Source organism: Lagenorhynchus albirostris, chromosome X (assembly GCF_949774975.1).
Source record: "Lagenorhynchus albirostris chromosome X, mLagAlb1.1, whole genome shotgun sequence".
Lineage (NCBI taxonomy): Eukaryota > Metazoa > Chordata > Mammalia > Artiodactyla > Delphinidae > Lagenorhynchus > Lagenorhynchus albirostris.
Window position 1 is genome coordinate 12,408,436 of NC_083116.1, and position 14,436 is coordinate 12,422,871.

The window sequence follows — 14,436 nt, forward strand, 5'->3', positions numbered from 1 at the left end:
CATACAACCAATGCCAAACAGTAATCACTCCTTGAATATTTGTTGAATAAAGGAATGGAAGAACACGAACCCACCGACTATCACAGGGTCAACAAGGGCCTTTGGAAAGCATCCTGTCAAACTCCCTCATTGCACAATGGAGAAATCAAAGCATAAAATGTGGAGTGACTTATCCAAGGGCATATTCACAGCTGTTTAGACTCAATCCTCCCGTGTGGATCCAGACCACTGTCCTCACCAGGACACACACATGCTGCCTCCCATGAAAGCTGGGTGACAGCAGACCATCAAATCTCTGCTGTGTCATATGGCACTTGGACACATTCTTCTGAGTGTCCTGCTGAATGTAGGGTTTGGGAGCTCTCTCTGGGAATGATTCAACAAGAAACACTTTGAGAAATTGAAAACTACATTTATTGATACTTATGTTTGAAAGACTAAAGGAAAAAGGGATTAACTAGAGTAACTTGAAAGAAATCAGCAAGTGTAAGACCTGGCGGAGGGTGAGATGAGGGCAGGAGCAGCAGCAGCTTGGTGGGGTCAAAGTGGTCCGAAACATGATGTCAGTAGTTCCACATGTAATCACATGCAGGGTAAATGATTCACATCACCCAAATTCGTGAAAAGCAAAGGTCTGAATCAGAACACCAGTTTAACTCACAAAGGGAAACAGTCTAACAGATCGAAGTATTGATGTGATTGATGTGTTGGTTGGTCAGTAACCCTCTAGAAAATACAATATAGAAGGCCTAATTATTATCAAAAAAGTGGCTTGGGGAGCATGAACCAGAAAAAGGGAGTTGGTTGGCTCATTGGAATGAGTGCATCCCTCTTCACTGTGGTGATACACCAGTTGAGGAGGCATGATGCCTATCTTCTCTGGTCTGGGCAACTTCTTCCTTAGCCCTGGACAACACTGGAGACACCAACAAATTTTTTCTTGAAGACTCTATTAGCTCTATTTACAAACTGACTGTTCTGACAGGGGACAAAGCACTGGGTTGATGTCAGCTTTCTTGGGTACAATGACATGCCGGTTTGCCTTCATGGAAGCATGTCTAGTCAAACCTCCATAACAACACAATTAAAGCCCTTAGGAAACTATTCTGATGGGTCGTTCCTTCCATTATGTATGTATTTCAATAATGTGACTGTCTGAGAGGAACTTTTCCTCCAAGTTCAGGCACCTTACTTCATCCCTATGTGATGAAAAGCAAGTCCAAGACCAAACTGAAAGCAAGTCTGGGTTTCATGGGTATATATAATTGTGCACAGCAGTAAAACAGTATGATGTTCCCCTTTCCTCCTTTAATGCCTATGTAAGGAAAAGGGGAGAGAGGGAGAGAGAAAGAGCAGAACTGATTTGGGGATTAGGAGTTGGCAAGGACAAAGGATGCAGGAATAAGGGTACTGAAAAAAAAGTAGGGTTTTCCATGAGTTTTAACCTGTCAGCTGCTCCTGTGTTCTTCCTGTGTGAGTGTGGTGCTGGCCTTGTGATGGACTAGACCAAATATCCTGGATACGGATCTAATAAATTTTAACGTTTTGATGGGAGAGGTGAGAAGGATCTGGCACATGGAATGCTGCTAAGGACGGAGAAGCGGGGAGTCGCCTCAGTGGAGAAACATAATGCCTGATGCACAGGATGAAGAACTTAACTTCACAGTTCTGTCAAGGGCTGGACCTGGAGGAATGGGCACAATTTCCCACCACAGTATATTTCTCTAGTGATTACATTTTCTAATCTACTTATTCTAGTAAAATATGAATTCTAGTTAGACTTCTTCCGGTAAAGAGAAAAAGCAGTATTCATAGAATGTATATATTCAAATCTAAAGAGATGGGGAAGTGATTAGTGAGTAAAGGACCTTGTCCATGTTCAATCCCAAATATATCAGCCTTGGAAATACATTTTTCTTTAAGTGAGCTTTGTTTTTTCCTTAATCCAGTTGACATACCGGGATACCTTGGTATATATTCCATATTTTCCTTTCACTGCACACTCTTCGCCCCAGCTAATAATTCCAGTTAAGAAACTGGTACCTTCCACTTCGGTAACATGGGGTCCCCCACTGTCTCCTTGGCATGAATCTTTACCTCCCTCATGGAAGCCGGCACAGAACATGTGATTATAGATGGTGAACTTTGTGGATCGAAGGCATGTAGCTCGGTCAACAAGTGGAACTTTCAGGTACTGAAGAATTGAAGCCGATCTCCCTCTGTTGAAGACTCTCCCCCAGCCACTCACATAACCATATCCAAATTTGAGGAAGATGTTTGTGTATTCCCTGTCAGCAATGCAAATAGGGGTTACGTAGCTATTTAGCATTAAGGGTTCATCCAGTTCCAGAAGGGCAATGTCATGGCTGTACTTATTAACAGATGCGTTGTAGCTGTGGTGAGGAATAGCACGGATCACGTTTCGCTTTTGCTCTGTAGGCTCTGTCTCCTCGGTGTTATGCTCACCTATTGAAAAGAAATTTCTTTTTCAATCACAGTCTTTCCCACAAAGAAACACGTTTTCCAAGTGTCCACCTAGCACCATTGAAGTACCTGGCAGTCAAGTGTCAAAGATCTTATATTGTTACGATTTTGGTAAAATGTAATGAGGGCCGATGCATACTTTTCAGACCAAAAAGCCATTCAGGACCATCGGATAGATGGAGCTGTTCACCCATGCTGTTACAAGTCTTACATGGTTCACAGGTGATAATGAATCGACTTGTTATGAATTATCCTAGACGTTCCCAATTTCAAAGATTTTGGCCGCTTTTTTGAGCACAGATAATACATTCATTTGGTCATTCATTCAATGTTAACTGAGGGCAGGTTGCAGCTTGTGCCAGGTGCAAGGATACAAGAATCAGTGATATGACACGGCTTTTGGGAAGGCGCAGTCTGGTGGGGAAACGGACACATCAATAGACTAATCGTACTGCACTGACATGAAAGGTCCGCCAAAACAACGATGGGGGGCTTGGAGGATGGAACACATTGGATTTTGAAAAGATGGCCCCCCTACCACTAGTTCAACTTATTTAGCAATGAGCTTATTAGACCTTAGTAAAGTATGATCTAGCAGTCATGCAGAAGATCTAGGGATGTTGCAGACGTCTATCATTCTTTATTTACCTGCGACAACAGTAATTTTAACACCAGGTTTGAGACAGTGGGCTGCAGTTACAACCCATTTTTCATTAATGATGGAACCTCCACAGAACCCATCAATTTCATCACTCAAAAGGACCTGTGGAAACAAAATTATGAATCTTACTACATAATATATTTGATCCAGAACAAAAAAACCCATGTGTGCTGTTTAGAGGAGTGGGCAAATGTTGGCTTCTAGGTGCTGGCAGAAGTGGAGTGTTTCTGGAAAGTGTCAGCTTTGAAGATGAATTAGTGTTTCTGGAGCACAATCAAAAAAGCCATTTCTGAAACTCTTGAACAGAATGAACAGTGATAGCCAGGGGGAGCACTAGATGAGGCAACTGTGAGGAAATGGCTTCTTTTGATGATTCAGGGCCCTTGGATTCCTTTTCCAGGTGAGGCAGGTTCTCTGATAGCACGAATTGCTTCACGGGGATATGGCAGGTACGTTCAGAAACGCACTTATTTGACTCCTGGGGATCAATAGTTATTACCGAGTCTTCTGTCCCTGCACGAGGAAATCTCCTTGCTACAGATCATTTGAAAGAGAAAAACTATTGATTTTTCCAGGACGTCTTTTCAAGCCCTTTCTAAACCAGAATGATATGAAATGAGACCTATGGCATCCCTAAGGGCTGTGCTATGGCCATCCAGGCAGTGAGCAACAGAAGAACTCGCCTACTCCTTCCGGTCTCCCCCAACTCTATTCTCCTCCCCCAACTGGATCCCTAAGCTGCCTCTGTCCTAAAAGGTCTATTAAGCTATGTTTGATTTGGGGACAACGCAGACAAAAGTGTTTGGGTGCTGCTTTGAGCCTGGACATTATTAGATAAGAGGCCGATCCATTCTTTCATCTGTACGTTCATTGTATATCCAGAGTGGTTCATGAATATTTTTACCACCTCAATGTCTAGATCAAGTTGGAGAATTTCACTTCTTGTGTATGCAAGGGCCTCGATCCGTCTGAGAAGTGTGAACACTAGAGGGCACACTAACATTTGGTAAACCCTTTGTGGGCCCTGACTAGCCCTTGTGAACTGCTGACCTTTTACTAAAGCACACATAGCCCCAGGCATAAACCCATTCATAATAAACTAGGGAAGGGGTGTGGTCACTCCTTTCAAGGGTGAGTCTGAGAAGGTCCTTGGGGGCATATTCTAGTGAAGATTCTTTTTGTCCTGAATTCAGTTTATGGAACACTTGCTAAATCCTAGACACCAAAGCACTAGCCTCCTACCTGGAGACCTATGGGCCTGACTCACTGCAAGGCTCTGACCCTCTTTTCCATACTCAGGTTTCCCTCTCATTCTAGCTGTTGCTTCTTATGTTGAAAAGTAAAAATATAGGAAAACTCACACAATATAATAAACACCAGTGTACCCATCGCCCAGATTTAACAATCTTAATTTTTTTTTGAACCTGTATCGATTGCTTACTATGGATAATCACTGTGCTAAGTGTTTTATGTACTTTGTGGAGTGACAGTAACATATCCATATACAGATGAGCAAACTGAGGTTTAGATATGCAGTTAGTTAGTTAAGGTTAGTTCGTGGTGAGGCTGTGATGCACACCCTAGTCAGCCTGGCTTCAGAGTCTAGGCTTCTAAGCACCCAGTATTTCTCCAAGTGTGCTTGGTGGGCCGAGTGCTGTAGCAGTCCTTGCTGGGATCCCTTGCTCCCATCCCTTGCTGGGATGCTTGTAAAATGCAGCTTTGGAAGCCCACCAGACTTAATCAGAATATTTGGTGGCTGGGATGGGAGAAAATGAAGATCTCCAGAATATCCTTATGCATAATTAAATTTGAGAAATTCGGTTCCAGAATTCCCAAGGCTTGGTGACCTTTCTGTTTTAAAAGTGCTCACTCCAGGCAGGGCTGGCTACATAATTTGTAGGGCTTGTTGCAAAATGAAAATGCAGGGTCCCTTGTTCAAAAGCGAGGAAAAAGTGTCACGGAAGATACTAAAATACAAAACTTTTTCTTTTCTTCTGTGGTCTCTCACAACCTATCGTGGTGTTTTGAATTTACTATTCAAAGTTGTGCTTCCTCGGGTATGGGGGATATTCGCTGGGCGAGCGCAGATCCTCACAGGTGCCCAGGGACTACAGCCTGAAATCGAGCACGCAAGCACAAACGCAGCCCTCAGCTGCCAGGTCCCCTCTTCCGCCAGCCCTGTGCTGATGCCCTGTGCCCCAGCAGGGGGAAGGGTAAGTCAGTCTTTCCCACTGGTCCACTGTAGCAATCAACAGCAAGCAGTGACTCCCAAGGGATTTCAACTTCCCTGCCAGGATATGTTCAGGTTCTGGAATGAAGGTGGACAAGAGGTTTGCCCCTGCCATTCACCCTCCAAATGTGCTATGATGCATTTCTGGTCCTGAGATGCCATGTGGCCACGCCCTGTCCCCAAATGGCATAGAGTCTGTGCACCCAGCCTCAACCCTCCCTGTGCCTGTGCCGAAGGAGGATGACAATGGTAGCTGTTGAGGGTGAGGAGGTGGCATCTGCCAGTGAGCCAGGGGTTGGGGGTGGTAGTGGTCACTGGGCAGCTGTGGAAAGGGGAGAAAGAGCTAGCCAAGGCACCACAGGACAGGGGAGAGGGAGGTCAAGAATCCATCCCTGGGTGGTGCTGAGAGGTAAGAGTGTGGTGACTTGAGGTTCCAGGTCCCCAGCACACGCATGCTCCATTGTCTCATTGAACTTGAGTTACAAAACACAAATGCAAAGCATTGAACTACAAATGCGGGAACCTTTTGAAGACAGGGCCCTGTGCAAGTGCACTTGGTCACCAGCTCATGGAGCTGGCCCAGACCTCAGGTGAGTTTCGTCACCAAGCAAATTTGCGTAACACTGTTCTTTACTGGGCCTAATGATTACAACTGAATACATTTGCTCAAGTAACTGGAGTTAAGCATTCACATGCAATGATATAATGGTGCTTCTCCTCTGTATGAGAGGTGAATTGGACATCTCTCAGCTTAATGGGCTAGTTAGGCCAGAGTGAATGATAGCCACAGCCCCTGGGCACAGAGACTAATCTGATGTAGCTAGTCTGACTCCTGCCAAAGATTTGCTGCCCGGAGCATCTACGCTGTTCTGATGCATGACTGAGAAATACAGTTGTGTTCTTCTAAGCCCGAAGTGTGTTTTTTTGCCCATTCCTGATTGGTATTAGAAATTTTAGCAAACATCTTTGCCAAGAAAAAGCCCTAAAATACATTTGCATTTAAAGATATTACAAGCAACTTGGTTTTGGAATGTTTGCTTGGCTACCTCAGGATCACAGCTATCTAAATATTAGCTGTTTGGGTATGAGCTGTCTGCTTGGCGAAGGACAGGTTCTTGTATGGCATCACTTTGGAGAATGTTGGAAGAAATGGGAAAGCATATGTTCTGAGCAAGGATGTCGGAGTTCTGATCTGTCAAACATTTTCATGTTTGTCACATCCTAACAGGAGCCTGTTTTCTCTTTCAGACACCCACACACCCACACACATCTGCAAAACACACATTCACATATCTGTTCTGACGTTCTTCACTGACAATGCCAGCCTAGAGTGATAGCTGCTGCCCCGTTGTTCCCTTCCTAACCTTTTAACTCAAACTTGGCCTTTCCCTGTGATTTCAGTAAACCCTCACTCTCCCTACCTAGCCACCTCCAGCTTTACAGTAACATTTTTTCTTTGCACACTTGTTCTCTTTCATATGAAGAGCAAAACCATTTCTACATGATGCACAGCTTATTATACCCACAGGTGTGATTCGCCCAGCCCTTGGCCCTACTTCATTTCTCTGGGCACAGAGGGGATGCTCACTTTTGGCTTTTAATGGTTAACTAGACTCGTCATTGAAAGAGACTTCATCAAACCATCCTAGAGAATAATTGTCTAAATGTTCTGTTCAAAATAGTTTTGTGAGGCCAGATGAGATTACATATGTTATGTTTTCATTTCTGCTAATTGGAGCTGTATCATCTGAGCTAGGAAAAATAGAGGATTACCTTTCCAAGTGAAGATATATCTATAGCCTTAGGACCTTCCTGTAACATCTTCCTGCCAAACCCCCCGCCCCTCCCCACCCCCCCCCCGCAAAAAAAGAGGAAGTTCTGGTTCATACAGATGGTAACTGCATGTTGTCTGCTATGGGGGTGTATCCTAATCAAATGAAAGGTTTGGGTCTGTGTAGGTAGCTGTATAGGTCAAGTGCTCGGGTACCATTAAGGATAGCTTCAGGCCAAAGCTGAGGAAAGCCAAGACTGGGGAAAATGCTAAGACATTTTAAAGATTGTTTAGGCCAAGAATAGAATAAGGAATAGACAGACTGCCTCTCAAGACATATTTTGCTGGGTAAAATGGTTAAATACAGGCAATTGCATAGATACAGCCTAATATAAAGGATTAAGGAAAGCTTAACTACTTGGTTTCCATTGTATTCCGTTTTTATCAATCTCATAGAATGATCTTCAAATTATTAAATGTACAATAATTATGGCTAATACAGAACCTGAGGCCCATGATAAAACAAAAGAGAAAGATCTGGTACTTCACACCCAGGGCCAGTCGGATCCTAACTCAAAGCAGAAGAGGAGGACAGAGCTCTTGGGGGCAGGCTTGCGCATGCTCAGAATTGTGGGCTGGCAGGGTCAAGTGCATGGGACCAAAACCCAATAAAAGCTTTAGAAAGCCGAAACACAGTGCTACTTCCTCAAATCTCTCACTATTAAGCTGTTGATGAAGGTGGTCTCATGGTACAGGTGTTGCGATTTCCCAACTCTAATGTTCACATTTTTCATTGTTTCCCTTTGTAGCTGTATGAAATTCGAGTTCTGTTTTTTTTTTTTTTTTGCGGTACGCGGGGCCTCTCACTGTCGTGGCCTCTCCCGTTGCGGAGCACAGGCTCCGGACGCGCAGGCTCAGCGGCCACGGCTCACGGGCCCAGCCGCTCCGCGGCATGTGGGATCTTCCCGGACCGGGGCACGAACCTGCGTCCCCTGCATCGGCAGGCGGACTCTCAACCACTGCGCCACCAGGGTAGCCCCGAGTTCTGTTTTAGTTTCCCACTCCGCTAAGGATATACCGACTCTAGGAAATAGCCTTTCTCTTCCTATATAAGAGTTAACCCTCTAGCTTCCTCTCTCTGCTCCTAAGTGGCCCTGCAGAGTCCCTGCTTCCCGTCCCCAGAGTTCTCCAGGGGCTCTGAGCCCAGCGCTGGGCATCTGGAGGGAAAATGAAGGAAACTGGCCTCACACCTCCCTCCGCTCCTTTCTTGGGTGTTCTGTCACTGTGATGTGGGGTCAGAGGTCAGAGGTCAGGCAAGTCTGCCTTCACCTTTGGCCTTGGGGTCGGGGGTTAAGGCGGCCGGAAGCGCAGGGGCTTCTGGGAAGCGTCTGTGGCTGACGCGGCGCGGCTGTGGGGGCGGCGGCGGCGGCGGCGGCTTCTCCTCTAGCCGGGAAGCGGAGACGAAAACCCTAGAATAAGGTAAGAAATGCACGCGGCCGCGGACAAGCTGCGCGGAAGGTGAAGCTCGCTCCTTAGGGTCTCAGAGCTGCACGGGGTGGCTGCGGTCCCTAGCCTGTCCTGTCTCATCTCCCACCAGGGGAGCTCGAGCCCTCGATGCTCTCTGGGATGGGGTTGTCCCGCTGCTGTCGTCCCAGTGACAGAGCAGCTCGAGTCAACAATTCCACGAACATATGTTAAACCAAATCTCCTCCCCGAGCTGCCCAGCCCACGCGGCCGACCCAAGTGGTTGGAAAGGGCTTTCTTAATTGGGGCCGGTATCGACCTGCCTGCCTGGAACTTTCACCCATAAGTCTACAAAGAAAAAGTTGTCGTCCCCTTTCTCTTATGGCCCTTTAGCTCTCGCAAACAGCTCACCTAAACCTTTTCTTTAACAGACTAGACATTTCCAGTTCGTTCAAACTGTTTGTTACTCCAGAGGAAAGTGAACTCTGTGCTGCTTTGTGGAATTGCTTCACCCACGTGGTCGCGTTATTTCCCATCCCCTTTTATTGACGCATCAGCATTTTGAATCACTTTTTTGCTAGGTGATATTGCTAAACAGTATTTCCTATGTCAGAGCCACAGATCTAGTTTGGCCGTTGAAACCCCAGCTGTTGCTAGCTTTCTCTTGATGCCTGGGCTGCAGCAGGTGTGTTGCAGTCTTGTCTGCAATCAGATCAAGCATTTCCACCTTGCAGATTGATGGTGACATGGTCGAGCTGACTCATCCACAAATGGGGAGAGATTCTGGTTGGTTTTCTTTCTTATTTTGTCTAAAAGTGACTTTTGCACACTCAGTTTGTCTCCTATTTTTGAAACCCAGTAACCTTTTGTGAGAAACTGGGTGGAGGTGGGTGTGGAGAGACGGTTCTCTTGAGGAAGGCATCAGTGTGAAAGTATGGCAGGGTCTTTCTCAAGTATCCTAGCAAGTAGCACAGCTCTTCACTTTTGGAAAAAACTAAAACCTAGCGCTTGGTACCTCTACAGTCAGTAGAGTCAATCTTACTTCATATGGATGAAATAGCGAGTGAACCTGTATGTGCACAGGTGTGGATGAGTGATCTTGAACATTCCTAATGATCTTAGCTGGGCTCCATAGGAAGGGGACAACAGGTACACTAAGTGTGCAGCACGGAGGACGTGAAACGATTTGAAATGATGGGTATCAAATCTAGCCCTTGGCTGTTACCTCAAAAATGTGCACAGGTGATTTTCATGTGGGTTGTCTGCAGATCACACCTGGAGAAATGTGGGACTAGGTACCACGAGTCTACTGTTTGGTGTTTTGGAGCCTAGCTTCTATAACAAGTTTGTTTCCTTTGGACCGGTGCGTTTCAAATTGTAGAGTGCGTCAGAATCACCTGAAGGGCTTGTTAGTGCACAGACTGCTGGCCTCACCCTCAGAGATGCTGATTCAGTAGGTCTGAGGCGTAGCATGAAAATTTACATTCCTCACAAGTTCCCAGGTGAATCTGATGCTACCACACTTTGAGAACTACAGCCTTTGACCAAGCCCCTGTCTCATATGCCCTGGTTCCAGTAACCCAGTTCTTGTCTTAATCCTTCCTGAGTCCTTTTAAAAATGCCTTCGAAATAATTCAGTTTCTCTGGACCTAGAGACTTTCTGACTCTCACCAGTTCTCCCAGGGGCTGAAGCTGAAGTAATACCCAGAACCCCAGCACCAGTGACCTCGCTTCCAGACCTCCCTGTTGCTTGTCTGAAATCCTGCTGTGCTATTTCCTTGACGCCAAACTCTCCTTGACCTTGTATGGTAGCTGTCCCTGGACTTCTCTCTCACCGGCTACTCACCTGTCGGGGCTTCCTCATCCGGCTTAGTGTTGAAACTTGCCTAAATACTTCCCTCATCCCAATAAGTCTGTCCTATGTCCTAGCCTCAGCCTCCCACCTGGCCTGGCCCTTGCCCACTGGGCTCCGGTTTTGACACACCATAAATATAGAGTACCTGCCAAGGGAATTGACCTCGTATGGCGTCTTCTCCACCAACAATGCGAGTGACATCATTGGATGATTGGTTGCTTTGAATGATGTTATCGAAAATTATTTCAGCTTCAGTAGAATTTTCATAGTCCATATTGGAAAAAATAGTCTCAGCACGGGTGAACTTCATACGAGTGTTTGAGACAGAAACTCTTCCACAGGGAAATGGCACTAGACAAATGGAAAAAAAAAATTAGTGTTCTGGTATTTCTCATTGGCAAGCAGAACTTGTATTACAAAAATTGAAAATGAGGCCCATCCTTGTCACTTCTGAGAAGTAGGCCCGTCGATATTTTTTAAAAAATCAAATCAATGAATATAGTCTAAAACTAAAAGGTTAATTGAATTATTTTCATGGAAAGTTTTCAAACCCTTCATGAAAAGGACATTTGGCTCAGGAATCCATCATCTTTATGGAAATAAAAGAGGTGTTCCAGAATTGAATTTTGTAAGACTTTTATAAAGTCTAATGACGTTCTGTTTAGTTTCTTTGCTAAAAAGTCTTACTCTCAAGTACTGTCCCTGAATGGAAATCTGGTGCCATGTAACTTTGATTTTAGAATTAGGTAAATGGGATGTCTGCTGCTTATTGTTAACAGGATTTCTTTCTTTCTTTCTTTCTTTCTTTCTTTCTTTTTTTTTTGGCCGCACCACGTGGCTCATGGGATTTTAGTTCCCTGACCAGGGATTGAACCCGGGCCCTCAGCAGTAAGAGTGCAGAGTCCTAACCACTGGACCACCAGGGAATTCCCAGGGTTTCTTTTGTAGACCAGAATGCCTTCTAGATTCCAAGGTGGACTTTAGGTATCCATTGGGGAGGGATTATCATGATTTAATTACCTGTCTGTTGAGTATTAACCAAATAAGTTATTGATATGATTATTACAGCCACATCTACCTGGGCACTGGCCACCTTTTACCTTGGGTTGGTTTATTTCCTAAGGAAAAGAAATCATCTACTGAAACACTGGGGACAACCAGAATGGAAATTTGTAGTCCAGCAAAGTCACCTCACATTTCATTTCTCACTTTCCTTCTATCCACATTCCTTATAACAGACATTTCTATAGCAACCAGCTGCGGCAGAGTATCATGAAGACAGCATGTGGTTGGGAAAACAAGAAATTAGTTCAAAATACTTATGTATAAATATAAATCATCAACAATAGCTAGAGAAAAGGGACCATTACTATTGAAAGGCAGAAAAGCTTATTTTAGGTTTGGCCTATTTATTCTGCTAAAGCTAAGGCTATATTCAAATATAACACTTAATAGTTGGAGGTGGTTCTCCATTTTTTTTCCTCGCTTATAACAGAGAAGTGCTTATAAGGGTTTAGCTACTATGTATGCTATCTGTCTACACTGGAAGTTAGGTTTCGAAGGTTAAAACAGATATATGCACACACTCCTCCCTCGGTAGGCTAATTTGAAGCAGTGTATGTCAAGAACCAGGTAGAAGGACAGGAGGCAGGCAGGTCCCTGAAGCATTAGAGACTCTTCATTTTAGTGCAGCATGTACACTCTTGGCTTCTGATGCTGCCTTTAATTTCCTCTGCCGGCTGCATTGCTGAGATTGGTATCGAACCCAGTTACAGAGGAATGGTGCGTGATTTAATGTACCAATTTAATAAGATATCAGGCTTTAGAAATGCAAAAGAAATTATATCTAGTTTGCTTCAAAAAGACCCCTCATTTATCAAATGTAATTGGTCCCGCAGAACCTGCTTTTTTCAAAATCCAAGTTTCTACTGCCTTCTTTTTCAGAGAAGAGCAGTATGAGTTTGGAGTGGAGATGCTCTGAACACACCAGTCAGCTGTCAACATGGTGGCATGGTTGGCATGAGTGGGAAACATTGCTTTGTCCACTGCTGTATAGACTGACTGTGCTGATCAGCCTGACACAACTTAAAACAGATGGTTGTCGGAACTGTTGTGATGCCAAGCGTATAAACTCAGCTGAGACCCAAGGATAGGAAATAACTTTCTTGGAGTAAGCCAGACACAGCCGGACAGATCATGCTTAAAATTCACTATCCTTGGGCTTCCCTGGTGGCACAGTGGTTGGGAGTCCACCTGCCGATGCAGGGGACGCAGGTTCGTGCTCCGGTCCGGGAAGATCCCACGTGCCACGGAGCGGCTGGGCCCGTGAGCCATGGCCGCTGGGCCTGCGCGTCTGGAGCCTGTGCTCCGCAGCGGGAGAGGCCACAGCAGTGAGAGACCCGCGTACCGCAAAAAAAAAAAAAAAAAAAAAAAAAAAAAATCACTATCCTTGTACTAGAAGCCTATCAGTCAATCACGTACGTATCTTTTATGTTATGGGATTACTACATTAATTTGACTTGGGGAATTACAAATAGGCATACAGAAATCACACAAATCGATTGCTTCATGATATAAAGGTCAGAGAAAAAAATCAGACAGAAAAGAATTCAAACTGAAGACAGTTGCAGAATTTCTATTTAAAATGATGATGCATTTTGAAAAATTAATTTGTCCAAGCTACTAGTCTTTTCTATGATTTCAAAAGGAAGTAGAAACAAGTAGGGCATAAAATTATGTAGGTTAGTTATAATGCAAAAAGTTCAAATATGGATTTGGAGAATGTATCTGCCGAGCTTAAAAAAAAACTTATTTAGATTTTGACCTGCTGGTTCGCAGGACTTTTGGTCTTCTGCAAGTCGGTATCCGGCAGTACAGGAACAAACCACCTTGTTATCAGCGCCCTTTTTACAAAACTGCTTGCATCTGCCATTCTTAATGCTGCATGTCGCATCTGAAAGAAAGCAGAATCAACAGCAATAGCATCATGTATTTTTTTTTAAGATTTCTTTGATGTGGACCATTTTTAAAGTCTTTATTGAATTTGTTACAGTATTGCTTCTGCTTTATGTTTTGGTTTTTTGGCCACGAGACATGTGGCATCTTAGCTCCCTGACCAGGGATCGAACCCACACCCCCTGCATTGGAAGGGGAAGTCTTAACCACTGGACCGCCAGGGAAGTCCCAGCAATAGCATCATTTAACATGCATTTCTAAAAAGTACATGAAACTACTGACTCCTGTACAGGTCAGATATAAGCTGGGGGCATTCATAGAGAGAAGTGTGTGAAGCTAAGCTTGAGCTAAGAGTAGGAAAAAAAGGATAAAATTCTTAATAAGGCATAAAAATGGTGGCAGCAATATATGTGATTTGGCATAAAACTGAAGTTGTAGATATACTACTTTCACAAAGTCATAGAGTGCAATGAGAAAAGCTGTTTATTAGAGTATAACATATTCCAAAAAGTACCCAGAATTTTGGAATAAGTTTTCACAAGGTGACTGCACTTATTTAAACAGTAAACAGATCAGTACATAGGACGTTATCAACACCCCAGAAGCTCTCCTGATTCCCCCTTCTGGTCACTATTTCCTCCTTCCCAAAGTTACCATTACCCTGACTTCTAACAGGGCATTAGTTTTGCCTGTTCACGAAGTTTATATAAGGAGACGTTCCCAATATGTACTCCTCTGTATCTTTCAGTTAACATTTTGTCTGTGAGCTTCATCCATGTTGTTTTGTATAGCTATAGTTCATCTGCATGCTGTGTAGTATATTCCATTGTATGAATATTACTACCTTCATTCATCCATTTTACTGTGGGTGAATATTTGAGTTGAGTTTCCAGTTTTTGGCTCTTATGTATAATGCTGTAATGAACATTCTTGTACATATCTTTTGGTAACATATGCTTGCATATTTACTGGATATATACTCATGAGTGCAATGATTGGACCATGTGTTCAGGTTT

At 44.2% G+C, this 14,436-nt stretch overlaps 1 protein-coding gene and 1 non-coding gene across 3 annotated transcripts in view; both read right to left on the minus strand.

Moving 5' to 3' along the window:
* Positions 1 to 1,918: 1,918 nt before the first annotated feature.
* The window catches only part of F9 (coagulation factor IX), a 28,074-nt gene continuing 15,556 nt past the window's right edge, over positions 1,919 to 14,436 (minus strand). For both annotated transcript variants that reach the window (XM_060138036.1, XM_060138035.1), the window contains 4 exons: positions 13,290 to 13,418; positions 10,611 to 10,816; positions 3,133 to 3,247; positions 1,919 to 2,466 (listed from right to left, as the gene is read on the minus strand). In XM_060138036.1, coding sequence (XP_059994019.1) covers positions 1,919 to 2,466; positions 3,133 to 3,247; positions 10,611 to 10,816; positions 13,290 to 13,418 — 998 coding nt within the window. The remainder of the gene's footprint in view (positions 2,467 to 3,132; positions 3,248 to 10,610; positions 10,817 to 13,289; positions 13,419 to 14,436) is intronic.
* Positions 11,319 to 11,391, minus strand: TRNAK-CUU (transfer RNA lysine (anticodon CUU)). Its single transcript has one exon. It is a non-coding gene; the product is annotated as a tRNA-Lys (tRNA).